The sequence below is a fragment of the Phoxinus phoxinus genome, assembly GCF_949152265.1.
Source record: "Phoxinus phoxinus genome assembly, chromosome: 22".
In the NCBI taxonomy this organism is placed as follows: Eukaryota; Metazoa; Chordata; class Actinopteri; order Cypriniformes; family Leuciscidae; genus Phoxinus; species Phoxinus phoxinus.
The window spans coordinates 25480384-25494533 of NC_136897.1; the positions used below are offsets into that span (position 1 = coordinate 25480384).

A 14150-nucleotide genomic window follows, 5' to 3' on the forward strand; every position below is an offset into this window, starting at 1 on the left:
TGATTGACCGCACTAATATATATATATATAGATGCTTTTTATAGCTTGTACTATCACATCTTAAACAAATTATTGCGTTGATTTTGATAGGTTTTTGTGTGCACATGACTCTTTTGTACACATAAGTATGAATGTGAAATGAGAATGGGCTGCATTCTCAGCAGTAACCTGACAAAAGGAATAAAAGCCATCTCAAACTCCGGCCCGGGGAGATGGATTAAAATTGGATTAAACCAGCACCTTGACTATGAAATCCATCACGTTCCCTCATGCAAGTAGGAGGCTTATGGAAGTTGTGCAAGCATAAAGCAGAAAGGAGTGATGAGGAGCTGACATGGACTGAAAAATGAAGAAATGCTGCGCTTTTTAACCTACTCTTGTGTGTGCAGTTCACTGCTATTGTGTGTGTATAACCCAGGATCAGGCCACGTAAAATAGAAGTGATACTCACTGGATTTGGCCACTTCAGTGACATGAATGTAGGAGGAGCAAAGATCAGCCAGTCAGGAGAGAGTACCTGCATGTTCCCCCACTATGGAGCATATAATACCGTTTGTAAATTGTACAGTTTTTTTCTACTTAACAACACAACACAACACTTAAGCATTTTCAGACCTGTAGAGCGTTTGCTTTGTTCCGAAACAGGGACTTTGTTACATTTTTGCAGTTTCCGGTTCGCTTTCACAAGGCAACATTTCAAAGCGTACCAACATGTGTTCATGCAAGCCACGCAAGTAAAACTGTCCTCTTATTGGTAAGAGTTTCCTCTGCATAGTTTACTCCACATGCAATGTATCTGCTTATATCTAACACAAATAATCAACCATCCGTCCGTCCGTCCGTCCGTCCGTCCGTCCGTCCGTCCGTCCGTCCGTCCGTCCGTCCATCCATCCATCCATCCATCCATCCATACATACATACATACATACATACATACATACATACATACATACATAAACACTTCCAGCAAACACACAAAACACCCTAGCATTTGCATAGCATCACACTGGCAACCCCCCCCCCCCCCCCCCCAAACATCCACCTAGCAACACCTTGGCGACCCCTCAGAACACCCCACTATTGTGGCAAGCATCTCTCATATTTACGTCAGAAATTGTAACTATACAGTTAAGCATTTGATTGCCTGTGGCCCCTGGATGTCAAAGCTGATTAAATAAGAGGTTAATTGGCTTGATGAGAAATGTATCATAACTGGAAAAGACAAGTTTTAGACTTGCTCATTGTTGCGTCTTCTGAGACTATGACAAACTGCTGAACTGTAACATGAGCAATTACCGTTTAAGCGCCCTACATATCCCGAACGTGCTTGTGATTCGAGCATCCAGCTAACAGCTGCACATGTTGCTGTGGTTCTTTAGAAGTGTTGAGCTGTGAACACCTAGTGTCACCTTGCACCGGCTGGAACAAACAGAAAGCCTGAAGATCTGTCATGAAGGACAGGATGCACTGCCACTCTTTCACTCCAGTTTCGGAGGAATGTGATTTACCAGTTATCGGAGAGCAGTACAGCAGGGCCACAAGTGTCCATAACCTGTGCTCTGACAGGGGTTACTGCGTTCAGACAGTTTCAGACTGTAGTGTACAGTGAGACGTCGGGTTGAAGCTCGAAGGACATTTCTGCACGCTGAATGGATGGGAACTACTGTATTCAAATTCATTTAGTAATTCTGCATCCTGTTTGCTGCCTTAATTCAAATCCAGGAATTGAATCGTAACTTAAAAGACATCTTCATTTAATTCTGAATGGCACACGACAACTACAACAACAACAACAACAACATAAAACACCCTAGCAACCACACAGCAACATCCTGACATCCAACTCTATTTGAGCACTATGATATGAATATGTAAGAATGTAATTAATTTTCTCAATAGACTATTCTATATTCATACTACATATCTAGATAGATAGATAGACAGACAGACAGACAGACAGACAGATGATATATAGACACACAGATAGATAGATAGACAGACAGACAGACAGACAGACAGACAGACAGACAGACAGACATACATACATACATACATACATACATACATACAGACAGACAGACAGACAGACAGACAGACAGACAGACAGACAGACAGACTGACAGACAGACAGACCGATAGTATATAGACACACAGATAGATAGATAGATAGATAGATAGACAGACAGGCCGATGATATATAGACACACAGATAGATAGACAGACAGACAGACAGACAGGCCGATGATATATAGACACACAGATAGATAGATAGATAGATAGATAGATAGACAGACAGACAGACCGATGATAGACACACAGATAGATAGATAGATAGATAGATAGACAGACAGACAGACAGACAGACAGACAGACAGACAGACCGATGATATATAGACACACAGATAGATAGATAGATAGATAGATAGATAGATAGATAGATAGACAGACAGACAGACAGACAGACAGACAGACAGACAGAGAGACAGACAGACAGACAGGCAGATAGACAGATTCTTAAATATTTAATCCAGGCTCACACACATAAGTGTGGCACTAATGATAGAAGGCTGATGCAGGGTTTGTGTCTGAATGCATTGTTATGGATCCTCACCGCAGTCAGTCAGCCCTGAATCATTTATGCCCCTTCATGAACTCATAGTGAGATGTCTTTTTACAGTCCAATTCAAGCTGGCAGTGAGACGGGTGACCCCAGGCCGACCCCTGGCAGATATCTCTGCTGTCTGTACATTCCTGCAGGGCTCCTGTCGCCATCGGCTGTCACTGAGCCAAATCACTCAGGCCTTGACAGCTGCTGTCCGATGGCTTCATTATGTTCCTATCCGCCTCATGTTTGCCATGACACATCTATTGACACCCACCTCATTTTTTTTCGCCCACCCACCTCAATCGATAGCAGCGATAAGACAGACAGAGACGATGACAAATGGACTTTGAGAGGGAGATGATATGGATGCATCCAGATGTCCGCCCACTCCCCCGTTACCCGAGATGTGGAGAGATGTCACCCTGCGCTGTCGCATGCATGCATAGCATTACTTTGCAGCACCTGAACGCGGTCCGAATGGTCATGCGTGTTTCGCGCTCACAGACGTCCAATGATTGCATCCCGCTGTATTCATGTTTCTAAAGGGACAGGACAACCCCAAACTGGGCTGCCAAACTGCAAACTTGATGCATTAGGAGAAAGGGTAACCGTGTAAAATGAAAATGGTACTTCAATTTGTTATGCATTACATTATTGGATTCATATTATATAATTATCTTAATCACTAAATAATTTACAATCTCAGTCATTCAAAGTTTTATATACATTTTTTAATAAATGGTATCTAAAAAAATACCGTAACGGCCATAACGTCTATCAGAAAAAAAACAGATTGATATTCTAGATGGTTGCTAGGGTGTTTATACGCGGTTCGATTTTTCTACATATACTGTATCATATTCTAAACGCACATCTGTGGGGTTCTGATAGTTGTGATAGTGTAATGGTGCTTCTCAGCATAGTTTTGGAGTAATTACATTCACAACCCGTCTAATTATCTTCCTGGAACAGCTTCATCTTATTAAGAAGAAGAGCAGGATGTCTTCGCTCTCTCCTCAGGACCACCGGCGCTTGAACAAATACTGAGATTTCATCAGCTCTGAAGTAGTGAAGGAAAAGCAAAGGTCTTGAGCAAATACTTCGCGGAGTCCAAATGTTGGATATTTGGTGTCGAGAAAATGTGTTTGTACAAGAGCATTATATGAGCGGCCGGTGCAGACGTCAGCTCAGAGGAACATACTGCTCTTTCATAGCTCAAGAGACGTATTGGAGATCTCAGTTTAAGGAGCACATTTGTCTCAGATGTCTCTCGTAAAAATCATTAGGAGAAGTAAAATCAAAATGGGTCAATAGTTGACATGCAATATGAATATAAAGCTATAAACTGAATGTGGATAGCAGCTTAAATCATTTGATTTTTGTAAGAATTTGTTCAAAATGAGGCTTTTGCTTGCAGATGTTGGTATGAATTTGGCAAATCTGAGAAACTTAGGCCATGTTTACATCTGGTATTAAGATGCGTTTTAAACGATCAGATCACGGGAGACACATTCCTGTTTACACCTGGCGTTTTAATCCGTCTCTTTTGTCCACTTTCAAACACTTCTGTCCTGATTTCTTCGAGGGGAGGGTCTATGGGTCTATAGATCTTTCGATCTAATGGACAAAATAAACTCGCATAATTTACAAATGAACGACGGAGAGCAGCAGCTTTAGTTTCTGCTCGGACAATCTCTGAAGTGGTCATAAGTGGACAAGCTCAAAGCGTTTTAGACCCCGTTTACACCCGTATTTAACATTGTCTATTCGTGATCCGATCGACCAAAACGCATCCTATTAGCAGGTGTAAACCTTATTTTGACTTGCCTATTTGTATGTTGACATTTCAGTAGAATATTACATAGTTCATCCTTTGAAATATTAATGACGCGCTGTGCTATTGTAGGCCCCTCTGTTATTTTGGCACTGATCTGGGATCACTTTTCTAAGCTTAAAGCTGTAGGAGAAAAAGCACAGTAGCCTTCTGGTGTGACAGTCATTCTTCAGACATTTAAAGCCGTTGGAAACGTCTGTATTCTGTGCTCAGTTTATTGGACTTTGCTCTGAAGTGCCGGACTCATTTGTTAACAATGAATGATGTTTACAGAGGGAGATGTTGTTAACCCCGTAAGGCTCTGGATGGAGAATAACTCTGTGTGTTAGCGTGAGGCCGACACACACAATTAACAGGCCCGCTCCACAAAGGTTATCACTGTCAAAGACTGTATTCCAATTAGCAGGCAGAGAATTCAATTCAAATCAAGATTTCTCACACTTGAGCGAAGCGGGTGGGGGACGTTTCCAAGATTAAGCGTCTGCCTTGATGCTACACGATTGTGTCACCGCAAATACCACCCCAGGATGGCCAGTCGTTCTGTTGCTTTTGTCAAACAAGATTCAAAGGATTTTCTCATCCTAGCTGCTAATCTGAAATTGGATCACCGAGAACTGAGACAAGACTATTCTCTGTCTTTTTCTCTTTCTCACCAGTTGCATTTATGGCCTTCACACTATTCTTATCCCTGTCATGCCACTTTTAACCCTGGGTTAAGTTTCAAACTGGTAATTTTGAAGGGGGTCAGCACCAGGGTTATTATAATAAAACTAAAACCATAACTGAAACCAAAACCATTAACAAAAAACCATAACAAAAATATGATTGAAAGGTACTTGTCAAAGCAACATTTCTCATTTTCATTTAGTTTAACTTGATGTACTAAAAATAATTCAGTTACACTTTATTTTAAGGTGATGCAGTTACATTGTACTTACTCAAATAAGCACTGAGGAATATTAATTAACTACATGTACTATACTGTACTAACATAATTTACTGTTATTACTGTAGTAAGTACATGTAGTAAACGTCACCTTAAAATAAAGTGTTACCAATAACTAAAACTGAAATAAAATGAATAAAAACTATATAGACGTTTTAAAAAATGTATATATTAAAATGAAAATAAATAAATAAATAAATACAAAAGTAAAAGATAATACAAAATATAAATAAATATCTATATATTATAGGATCTTAATGTTAACACTGGTCAGCTCTGCCTTTAATTTTGGGTTATGAAGCCCAGCTGTAGAGTTTTTGCAGTGGTGTGCATTTTAACTTTTTGTTTCATATCTTTACATACTATAATTTTGGTAGGTTGTATCACAGTCAATCAAAAGCTAAATATTAGTGCATGCTGTACTTAACCTTTCATTCATATATATATATATATATATATGCCTTTCCGATATCGATATGCTGTTAACGAACCTCTCAACCCACATTGCTGAGAGAGACGTTGAATATATAAACGTGCTTTCTTCTCAATAACAAAATAAACACATCAAGTGTTAATAACAGCAGTGAAGAAAGCATCTGATCATTGTGATGTGGATGTGTTTGCACCAGTTCTGCACTGGGATCATGTTGACAGAGGAGATAAATAAAATTACACTGTTATGATAGTTTGATTATAAAGTGTATTTGTAGATCTGTCAAAATATACTTTGAATTAATCCCTTTTCTTTGCATGACACATTGACAGTACAGTACAGAATAGCCGTTTCGGGATTATCCTGAACATTGTATTATCATTCGTTTCACGTCTTATAGAATGGAAAAGAGGATCTCGGAAGCGTGCGTAAACGTCTTATCCTTTTGATTTTCCTGCCAAAATGACCCAAGTCCTTCACATAAAAATTCCCAAGAAATTAGGAAGGTCTCGAAGCTGTTCATACATTTTGCAATTTATACATGAAAATTCCCATTTAAACACACACACACGCACGCACGCAAGCGCACACACACACACACACACACACACACACACACACACACACACACACACACACACACACACACACACACACACACACACACACACACACACACACATTTTTTTCATTTTTATGTGAACTACCCCTTTAAGATAACCAGCCAAACCCTGACGCCTTAGTACTTTTCTGTTAGTGTTATTCTAGATCTGTTCAGAAGAAGTGGAAACAAATGCTGTTTTTGTGCATATTGTTGTGAGATCTTTCATGAATGACTCTTGGGATGTGTTTCAGAATCACTTTTATTCCCTGGAATCACTGCTTGTGTGTTTGCAGCTGTTTGTTCGGCGGCGAGCTCATTCCAGGAACAGCGGATTATGAATGGATGTATTCAGGAGAAAGATCTCCCCTGCTTGTGACTGACAGGAGTTTGACGTGTCCCATAAAATAAACCAAGATAAAAAATCACACACTTAAATATTTGATCCAAACAAAGATGTTAAATAGAGTTAATGAGGTAAAAGAGGGAAATTGGACCTCATAGGATAAAATCATTATTATTAATTAATTGTATTTCTAATTATTACAGTTGAATCATTTATTCATTTACATTTCAAATTGTGTAAAGCTTCAGTAAAGCTGTCATGGAGCTTATTAATTAAATTAATTAAAATGTATAGTCCAAGAATATAAATTAATTTAGGGAATTTGGATCACTAAAACATAAATTAAACATTAAATTATTAAAATATAAATATATGTGGAATATTATTTTAACTTATAAGTATCATATTTTTATGAATCATTATTTTATTTAGTAATTCTTAAATAATGATGTTCTTATCTTTATTAAATCTGTCAGTGAGCTGTCTCTTTTAATTGAATAAAAGTTTCTAGCCCAAGAATATTTCCATGTACAAGGTATGGAAATGATCTGATACCATTAATCTGCATTTTAAAAAAAAGAATAATACCTTTTATATCGATATGGAGATTATGTAGATTAGCTTCATTTACATAAAAAGTGTCTCAATTAGATTAAAAACATCTGATCTGAAGGATTTTCATCGTGGCTCATTGGACCATCACTTTGATCACTTTCAATCGTTTTCTTCCACTGATCGTCTAATATGTGATGTCGCTAAAACAAAACGCAGGCTTTTATCGGAAACCTCATGAAAGAACTAAGCGAATTACTGCCAGCCCTGGAGCCAACCTGAAAAGTGTTAGATTTGAACAGACTCTCTAATCTAATCATTAGTGCAAGGACAAATTAAATTTAACCGCTAAATACTCAAAGTGGGAGGCTGGCTACGGTGTGCGCTCCAATCCAACAGTTTAATTACCGCAACGGGCTTTATGTAGTTTTCCCATGGGAAGCGTGGGCCGAGGTGAGGCCAGGGAAGCGAGGAAATCTGCTCCTTTGGAAGATGTACTTGTGAGGAGAGGCCAAGTTCACGGTGGCCAAGCTCAAGGCTCCTCTGAGGTCAGCGTTTTCCCTTTCAATTAGGCCGGCTGTGTCCGTAATGTATTCAGGAGAGGCGATCTGCTCAAGGCCAGCGGGAGCTCAATGCTATCGTGTATGTTTGCTATGACAGGCATAAACTTCTACTTTTCCGATCACTGTTTAGAAGTTAGAACTTTTTCTGCAGACAACATGAGTGTTAATTGACTAAGAAAGTGCCTCTATTTTCATTTGAGCTTCAGGGCCCTATTTTAACGATCTGAAACTTAAGAGTCAAACGCAAGTAACTTTGTGGGCGGATCCCGGGCGCTGTTGCTATTATACCGGCGGGATAAATGACTCTTGCGCCCGACGCAAATCTAAAATGTGTTGGTCTGAAGTAGCTTCATTATTCATAGGTGTGGTTTGGGCGTAACGTGAAATAAACCAATCAGAGCGTCATCTCACATTCCCTTTAAGAGCAGGCGCGCTTGTTCCATGGCGGATTGTTATTATAACTGCGGGTTTGCCGGCGCACACCAGGAGCGATTCACAGCCGAGGAGACCGGCGCTCTCGTCAGGGCCGTAAAACACAGAGAAGTGGCATTGTATGGGGATGATGGGAGAAACCCACCCAAATTAGCTTCGGTTAAACAGGCGTATAATAATTTGGGTAAATGTGTAAGCTAGATTTATTTTTTCACATCTTCATGGACACAACAATGATTTCCCTCGTGTGTTAATATTTTTCCTTGTAATAATGTATGATTTGCAAAAATGAAAACTACTGCGCCTGTTTAGATTAGAGAATCAAAGTGTATGCGCGTTGTGCACACGCTACATTATGGCCAAGCACGTGCCCTTAAAATACCATATAAATAACATGCGCAACGCGCCACTGTCTTTGGACTAGGTTTTTTCTGGTCAATGGCGGAATTGTTTATTGTAACTGCAAAATAGCACCAGGGAACGTTTGTGCCGGAACACGCCTCCTCTTTACGCTGAACCGCCCCGGGCGCAAGTTCATTCCCTAATTTACCGACGTGCGTCTGTGGAGGGAAAAGTCCGCTGTGCGCGGGTGCAAAATAGGATTGAATACATGCGTCGGTGTACAAAATCAATTGCGCTGGGTGCAAGATAGGGCCCTTAGTGTGCTCCATGGATGATGTATTTTTGTAGGGCAAAACCCTGAAATGAGTTAGCATTTTAGCACTTTTAGCATTTTAGCAAGTCGTGACTCGTGCCTGCGTCTGAAATCGCATACTCTCTTGAGTAGGTACTTATTTTGAATAAGTAATTACTTCACAACCGCTTAAAAAAAGTATGTTTTATATAGTAGGATGAATGTAATCTGGGCGTACTACATTCGCCATGTTGTCATTGTCATGTGACCAACCAGTGTCAGTCGCGTCGCTTCACTGCCATTCACAAATCCTCTCCCGTGGCCTCATGGGACAGTAAAGTGTCCATCATACACACACTTCAAAATCTCGCTGGAAAAAGTAGGTCAACCGGGTACTTTTCCCCTACTCTTTTATGAGTACCTACTCTAAATTCAGATATACTACTTTTGTCACATACTGTTTTTCGCCTACTATAGAGTATATGGAAGTATGCGATTTTGGATGCAGCCTGTTTACTTCTGCTTTCTGACTTCAAAATTCATTTGTGAAGATTATCATGATGAACAAAACATTATTAGTAACTTTTCTTAGCCACAAAGCCTTTTTTTCAACAATAATACATAAGCCAATGGAAAAATCGCATTGGGCTTTTGTCGAGGGGTGCTAACTTACGGGTTGGCCTACAAAAATACTTCATCACTGCAGCGCTCTATTGCTTGAGGTTTTGCTAGTAGGAACGACCCATAACATGTGCTGTGATGCCTTCACCACTTATCTGTTCTCTCAAAGACATTCCAGCCTTGTTTTCACGTCTGCCCGCTGTTTATCTCGCCGTATATCATGTAAGAGTGCATACTAATATCCATAGAGGAGGAAATAGATGTGAGATTAGCCTTGAAGAGTAGCGAGCTAATAACAGAACATCCCGAGGCGCTCCACAAACTGCAAACCAACATTTTTCCATAACAACATAATGATAAGTGATGCTGTTTTACTGCTATTACTAATACTAGGCTATAGCCACAAAGTGCACAGATGCAGATGTCAAATCCTGGCCACTAATTTATACAAACCTAATGTGCATTTTTACATAACAGTGACAGTAACAAACCTGAAATTAGCTTCAAATGTTGGCATTTGTTCATTTGGCAGACGTTTTTATCTAAAGTGACTTGCATCGCAGTGTTATTTTAGTATTGTTTATGTAGTATTATAATATTTATTACTATTTTGAATGAGTTTTATTTTAATGTAAATTTTTTTATTGATTTGTAATTTTATGTGCTAATGCATTGCATTGCATTCCAGGTTTACGCATTAATAATAATAAATAAAAATTAAAAATAAAAATAAAAAAAATATGTGAAATGTATGGTAAAACCAGCACACCAGATTGCCAGAACTTCACGATAAGAAAGAAAAAACTCCTTAACTGAAAATAAATAAATAAATAATTATCATATGTATTTTCACTGTAAATTATTAGATGACTTGGATTTTTTTTCACTTCCAAAAACTGTTCACCATATAAGTAAGGGAACTTATTGTTAACCACTTCTAGCATTTTTACAGTCATTTACCGCTAAAGTAGCGAGCGTTAGACCTAAAGGATATGTGCATTAAACTGGATGTATTTTTTTAAATTGCTAGCTAAGCATTTAGCTTACCTTTTGAACTGATCAGAAAACTGACCATAGAAGACATCAATTTACACCAATACCAACTACATTGTTGTGTAGATTATAATATTATACATTAATTATTTACAGTTTTCCCGCTCCAGATCCCTCCCGAGCATCATCATCTGTCCACTCCGTTTATCCGGCAGCCCTCCGCTTTTAATCAGCAGTGAATAACCGCTGCTCGCTCACGGCGTGTGGCGTCAGTAAAGCCCGGTGTGAGCGCGGCGCTCGTGAGATGAAAGACCTGCTGTGTGTGGAGGCACGTAGCGGACCATTCTCATGGGGCTGGAGGTCTTTCACTCCGCAGCTAGCCTTCAATTCACCTGCGTTACTATTACATGAGCAGGATGAAGGAGAACAGCTAATTGCCCATAGACAGTGCATCCGAAAAGGCCTTTATGAACTGTCCGTACGCAGGGTTTTCTGCAGTAAAGAGAGAAGAGAGTCTTTCGTTAAAGGGATAGTTCACCCAAAAATCATTTACTCATGTTGTTCCAAACTTGTATGAGTTTCTTTTTTCTGTTGAATTTTAAAGAATGTTGGTAACCAGACAATTGACGGTAGCCATTGATTTCCATGTAGGGGAAATAAATACAATGGAAGTCAATGGCTGCCGTCAACTGTTTGGATACCAACATTCTTAAAAATGTTTTATTTTGTGTTCAACAGAAAAAAAGAAACTCATACGGGTTTGGAACAACACGACGAGGATGAGTAAATGATGACAGAATTTACATTTTTGGGTGAACGGCCCCTTTCACGAAAGACGGTCTTCTAGGTTTGAAACAACTGTTTTTGGGGATGAACTATCCCTTTAAGACTGAGTGCTGTTGTTCTACCTGAAAGTCACTCTGTGTTCATGGTGATAAAAGTTGTGTAACATATTTCATCAGTGTTTCTAGAAGTCTTGAAGAACCCAAGATTTCAAATTTTTTAAATTAATGTTGGGGAGTCTACTTTATACGAGGCAAACTCATGTATAATTACAAGCATTGACGTAACCACTATGTATATTTTGCATCTTCTTCTTAAACCCCCCCCCCCCCCCTACTTCTCTCTTTCTCTCTCTCTCTCTCTCTCTCTCTCTCTCTCTCTCTCTCTCTCTCTCTCTCTCTCTCTCTCTCTACTGTAAACTGTACTTGAATTTTCTTTATTTTGCAATCGTTTTTACCCGTTTGTTAGTTTTGGTGTTCTCTGGTTGTGGACGGCTTCATTCTCATTGATCAGCATTTCCATTTTTTTGCTTCAGGCTCTTGATATGAATCTTTAAGTTCATTTGCAACTCATAATAAAATATTTATTCATGCCTGATTATTTGCATTGCATAAGAAACTGCTTAAACCGCACAAAAAAAACACACCCGTGAATAACGAGAGATACTGAACTTTATTAAGGAAATGCAGGCCACATTCATCATGATATTAATCTCATGCACTGCAATGCATATGTAAACGTTTTAAAGAAGCTCTAATGCATATTGCTGTGAAAAGTGATATGCAGTTGAAATAATACTGGACTAATTTATAAGAATCTTCACACTGTAAATATGTAAATCCACACGTTAGATCTCTATCGCATTAAAGATGTGTTTGTAACGGCACATTTTGAGCGTGTAATCTCCTATCCTTAAATATGCACCTTTTTTTCGCTTTTCGCTGCCTTTTATTTTATTTTATTACGTTATATTTTATTTGATTAGCTTAAATGTGTTTTTATGTGCTTATGTTTATGTGCTTGAGCATCGCCTGAAAGCACTATATAAAGTAAACTTTATGTTGTTGTTATGATTATCAGTAGTACTTTGGTCAATTGCATGACACGTCTGGTCATGTGATCCCAACATGTTGACTGCATATAAAATAAAATGAGAAAATGTAATAATTAAAATTTTTATTATTTTTAGTAATAATAATTTTTTAATGTAAAACGGTTTTAATTAGCAAAAACAATCTTTCAGATGTAACCATTTTCAATAATAACTCAGATTCTCCTTCTGTCTTTGCGCAGTGGGATGCTATCAATGAAATGGACGAGTATTTCAGCCCCATCCACACGTACCAGGTGTGCAACGTGATGAGCCCGAGCCAGAACAACTGGCTCCGGACCAACTGGATCCAGCGCGACGGCGCCCGGCGGATCTACATCGAGATGAAGTTCACTCTGCGCGACTGCAACAGCATGCCAGGCGTTCTCGGGACCTGCAAGGAGACCTTTAACCTCTACTACTACGAGACCGACCGCGATGTTGGCACGACCATCTGGGAGAGTCAGTTCTCCAAGATCGACACCATCGCCGCCGACGAGAGCTTCACTAACGTGGACCTGGGGGTGAGGAGACTCAAGCTGAACACTGAAATCCGCGGCGTCGGGCCGCTCAGCAAGCGCGGCTTCTACTTGGCGTTCCAGGATATAGGAGCCTGCATCGCTGTGGTGTCCGTCCGAGTGTACTACAAACGCTGCACGGGAATGGCTCGCAACCTGGCCGTCTTCACGGATGTGGTCACCGGGGCCGACTCGTCCTCGCTCGTAGAGGTCAGAGGTCAGTGTGTGGACCACGCCGAGGAGAGAGACACGCCAAAGATGTACTGCAGCGCTGAGGGCGAGTGGCTCGTTCCTATTGGACGGTGTGTGTGCAGCGCTGGCTTTGAGGAGCACAGAGACAACTGCATTGGTGAGTGACAACACCCTACATTTTAGTTGCTGTTATCTTCAAGCACATTTGAATATTTTCAGAACTGTATTTTTGCATTTCCAAGCCCGAAGTGTCCAGTCTATTCCTGCATCCGAATATGCGTACTTTCATACTATATAGTTGGTGAAACTACAGTATGTGAGCCAAGTAGTATGTTTGAATTCATAATAGTCATAAAACGGCTGGCGAAAAGTACCCAGATGACCGTCCAGATTCTGAAGTGCGTATATTATTCTGGACACATGAGTGGAGTTGTGAATGGTGATTAAGTAGGTCACATGACTATGACAACATGATAATGTACAGTAGTAATTCGTACTACACTCATCCATACTACTGTATATAGAACATACTTTTTTAACAGTCACGAAGTGAACAAATGTAGTGCCTACTTTACATTATGTGATTTTGGATTAAGAATATGACGTTATGGTCGTTCCATCTTCAGTTTAAGGCAATGAAAAGAAAAAAATCCTCTTTTGTCATCTGCTAGGCAAGAACAATAATGATAGTAATCATAATTCAGCAGCAGTACTGAAAACAGAATGAATTTAGTGATGCAACTTAATGGGAATCTTTCAGCATGCTAACAATAATGCTATAGATAATAAATATAGATGCTTGATATAATATGGTGTGATGAACTTCTCGGGGAAGTTAATTGAGGTCATCTAGTGAGTTTATAGTATTTTTTCGTACTTAATATAGAATGCTTAATATTTAATGTTTTTAACTTTTTAACAAGTCTGGCAGATTGAGTGGACTTAGACAAAATGTTGAATGTTTACAACTCTCATGCCCCTCCCCCACTACCAACGAGGGGGAGGGA

General features: G+C 39.5%; 1 protein-coding gene across 2 annotated transcripts in view; it reads left to right on the forward strand.

Moving 5' to 3' along the window:
• epha8 (eph receptor A8) overlaps positions 1-14150 on the forward strand; it is a 101969-nt gene that overhangs the window by 55763 nt on the left and 32056 nt on the right. For both annotated transcript variants that reach the window (XM_079598309.1, XM_079598310.1), the window contains exon 7: positions 12637-13300. In XM_079598309.1, the coding sequence (XP_079454435.1) occupies positions 12637-13300 (664 nt within the window). The remainder of the gene's footprint in view (positions 1-12636; positions 13301-14150) is intronic.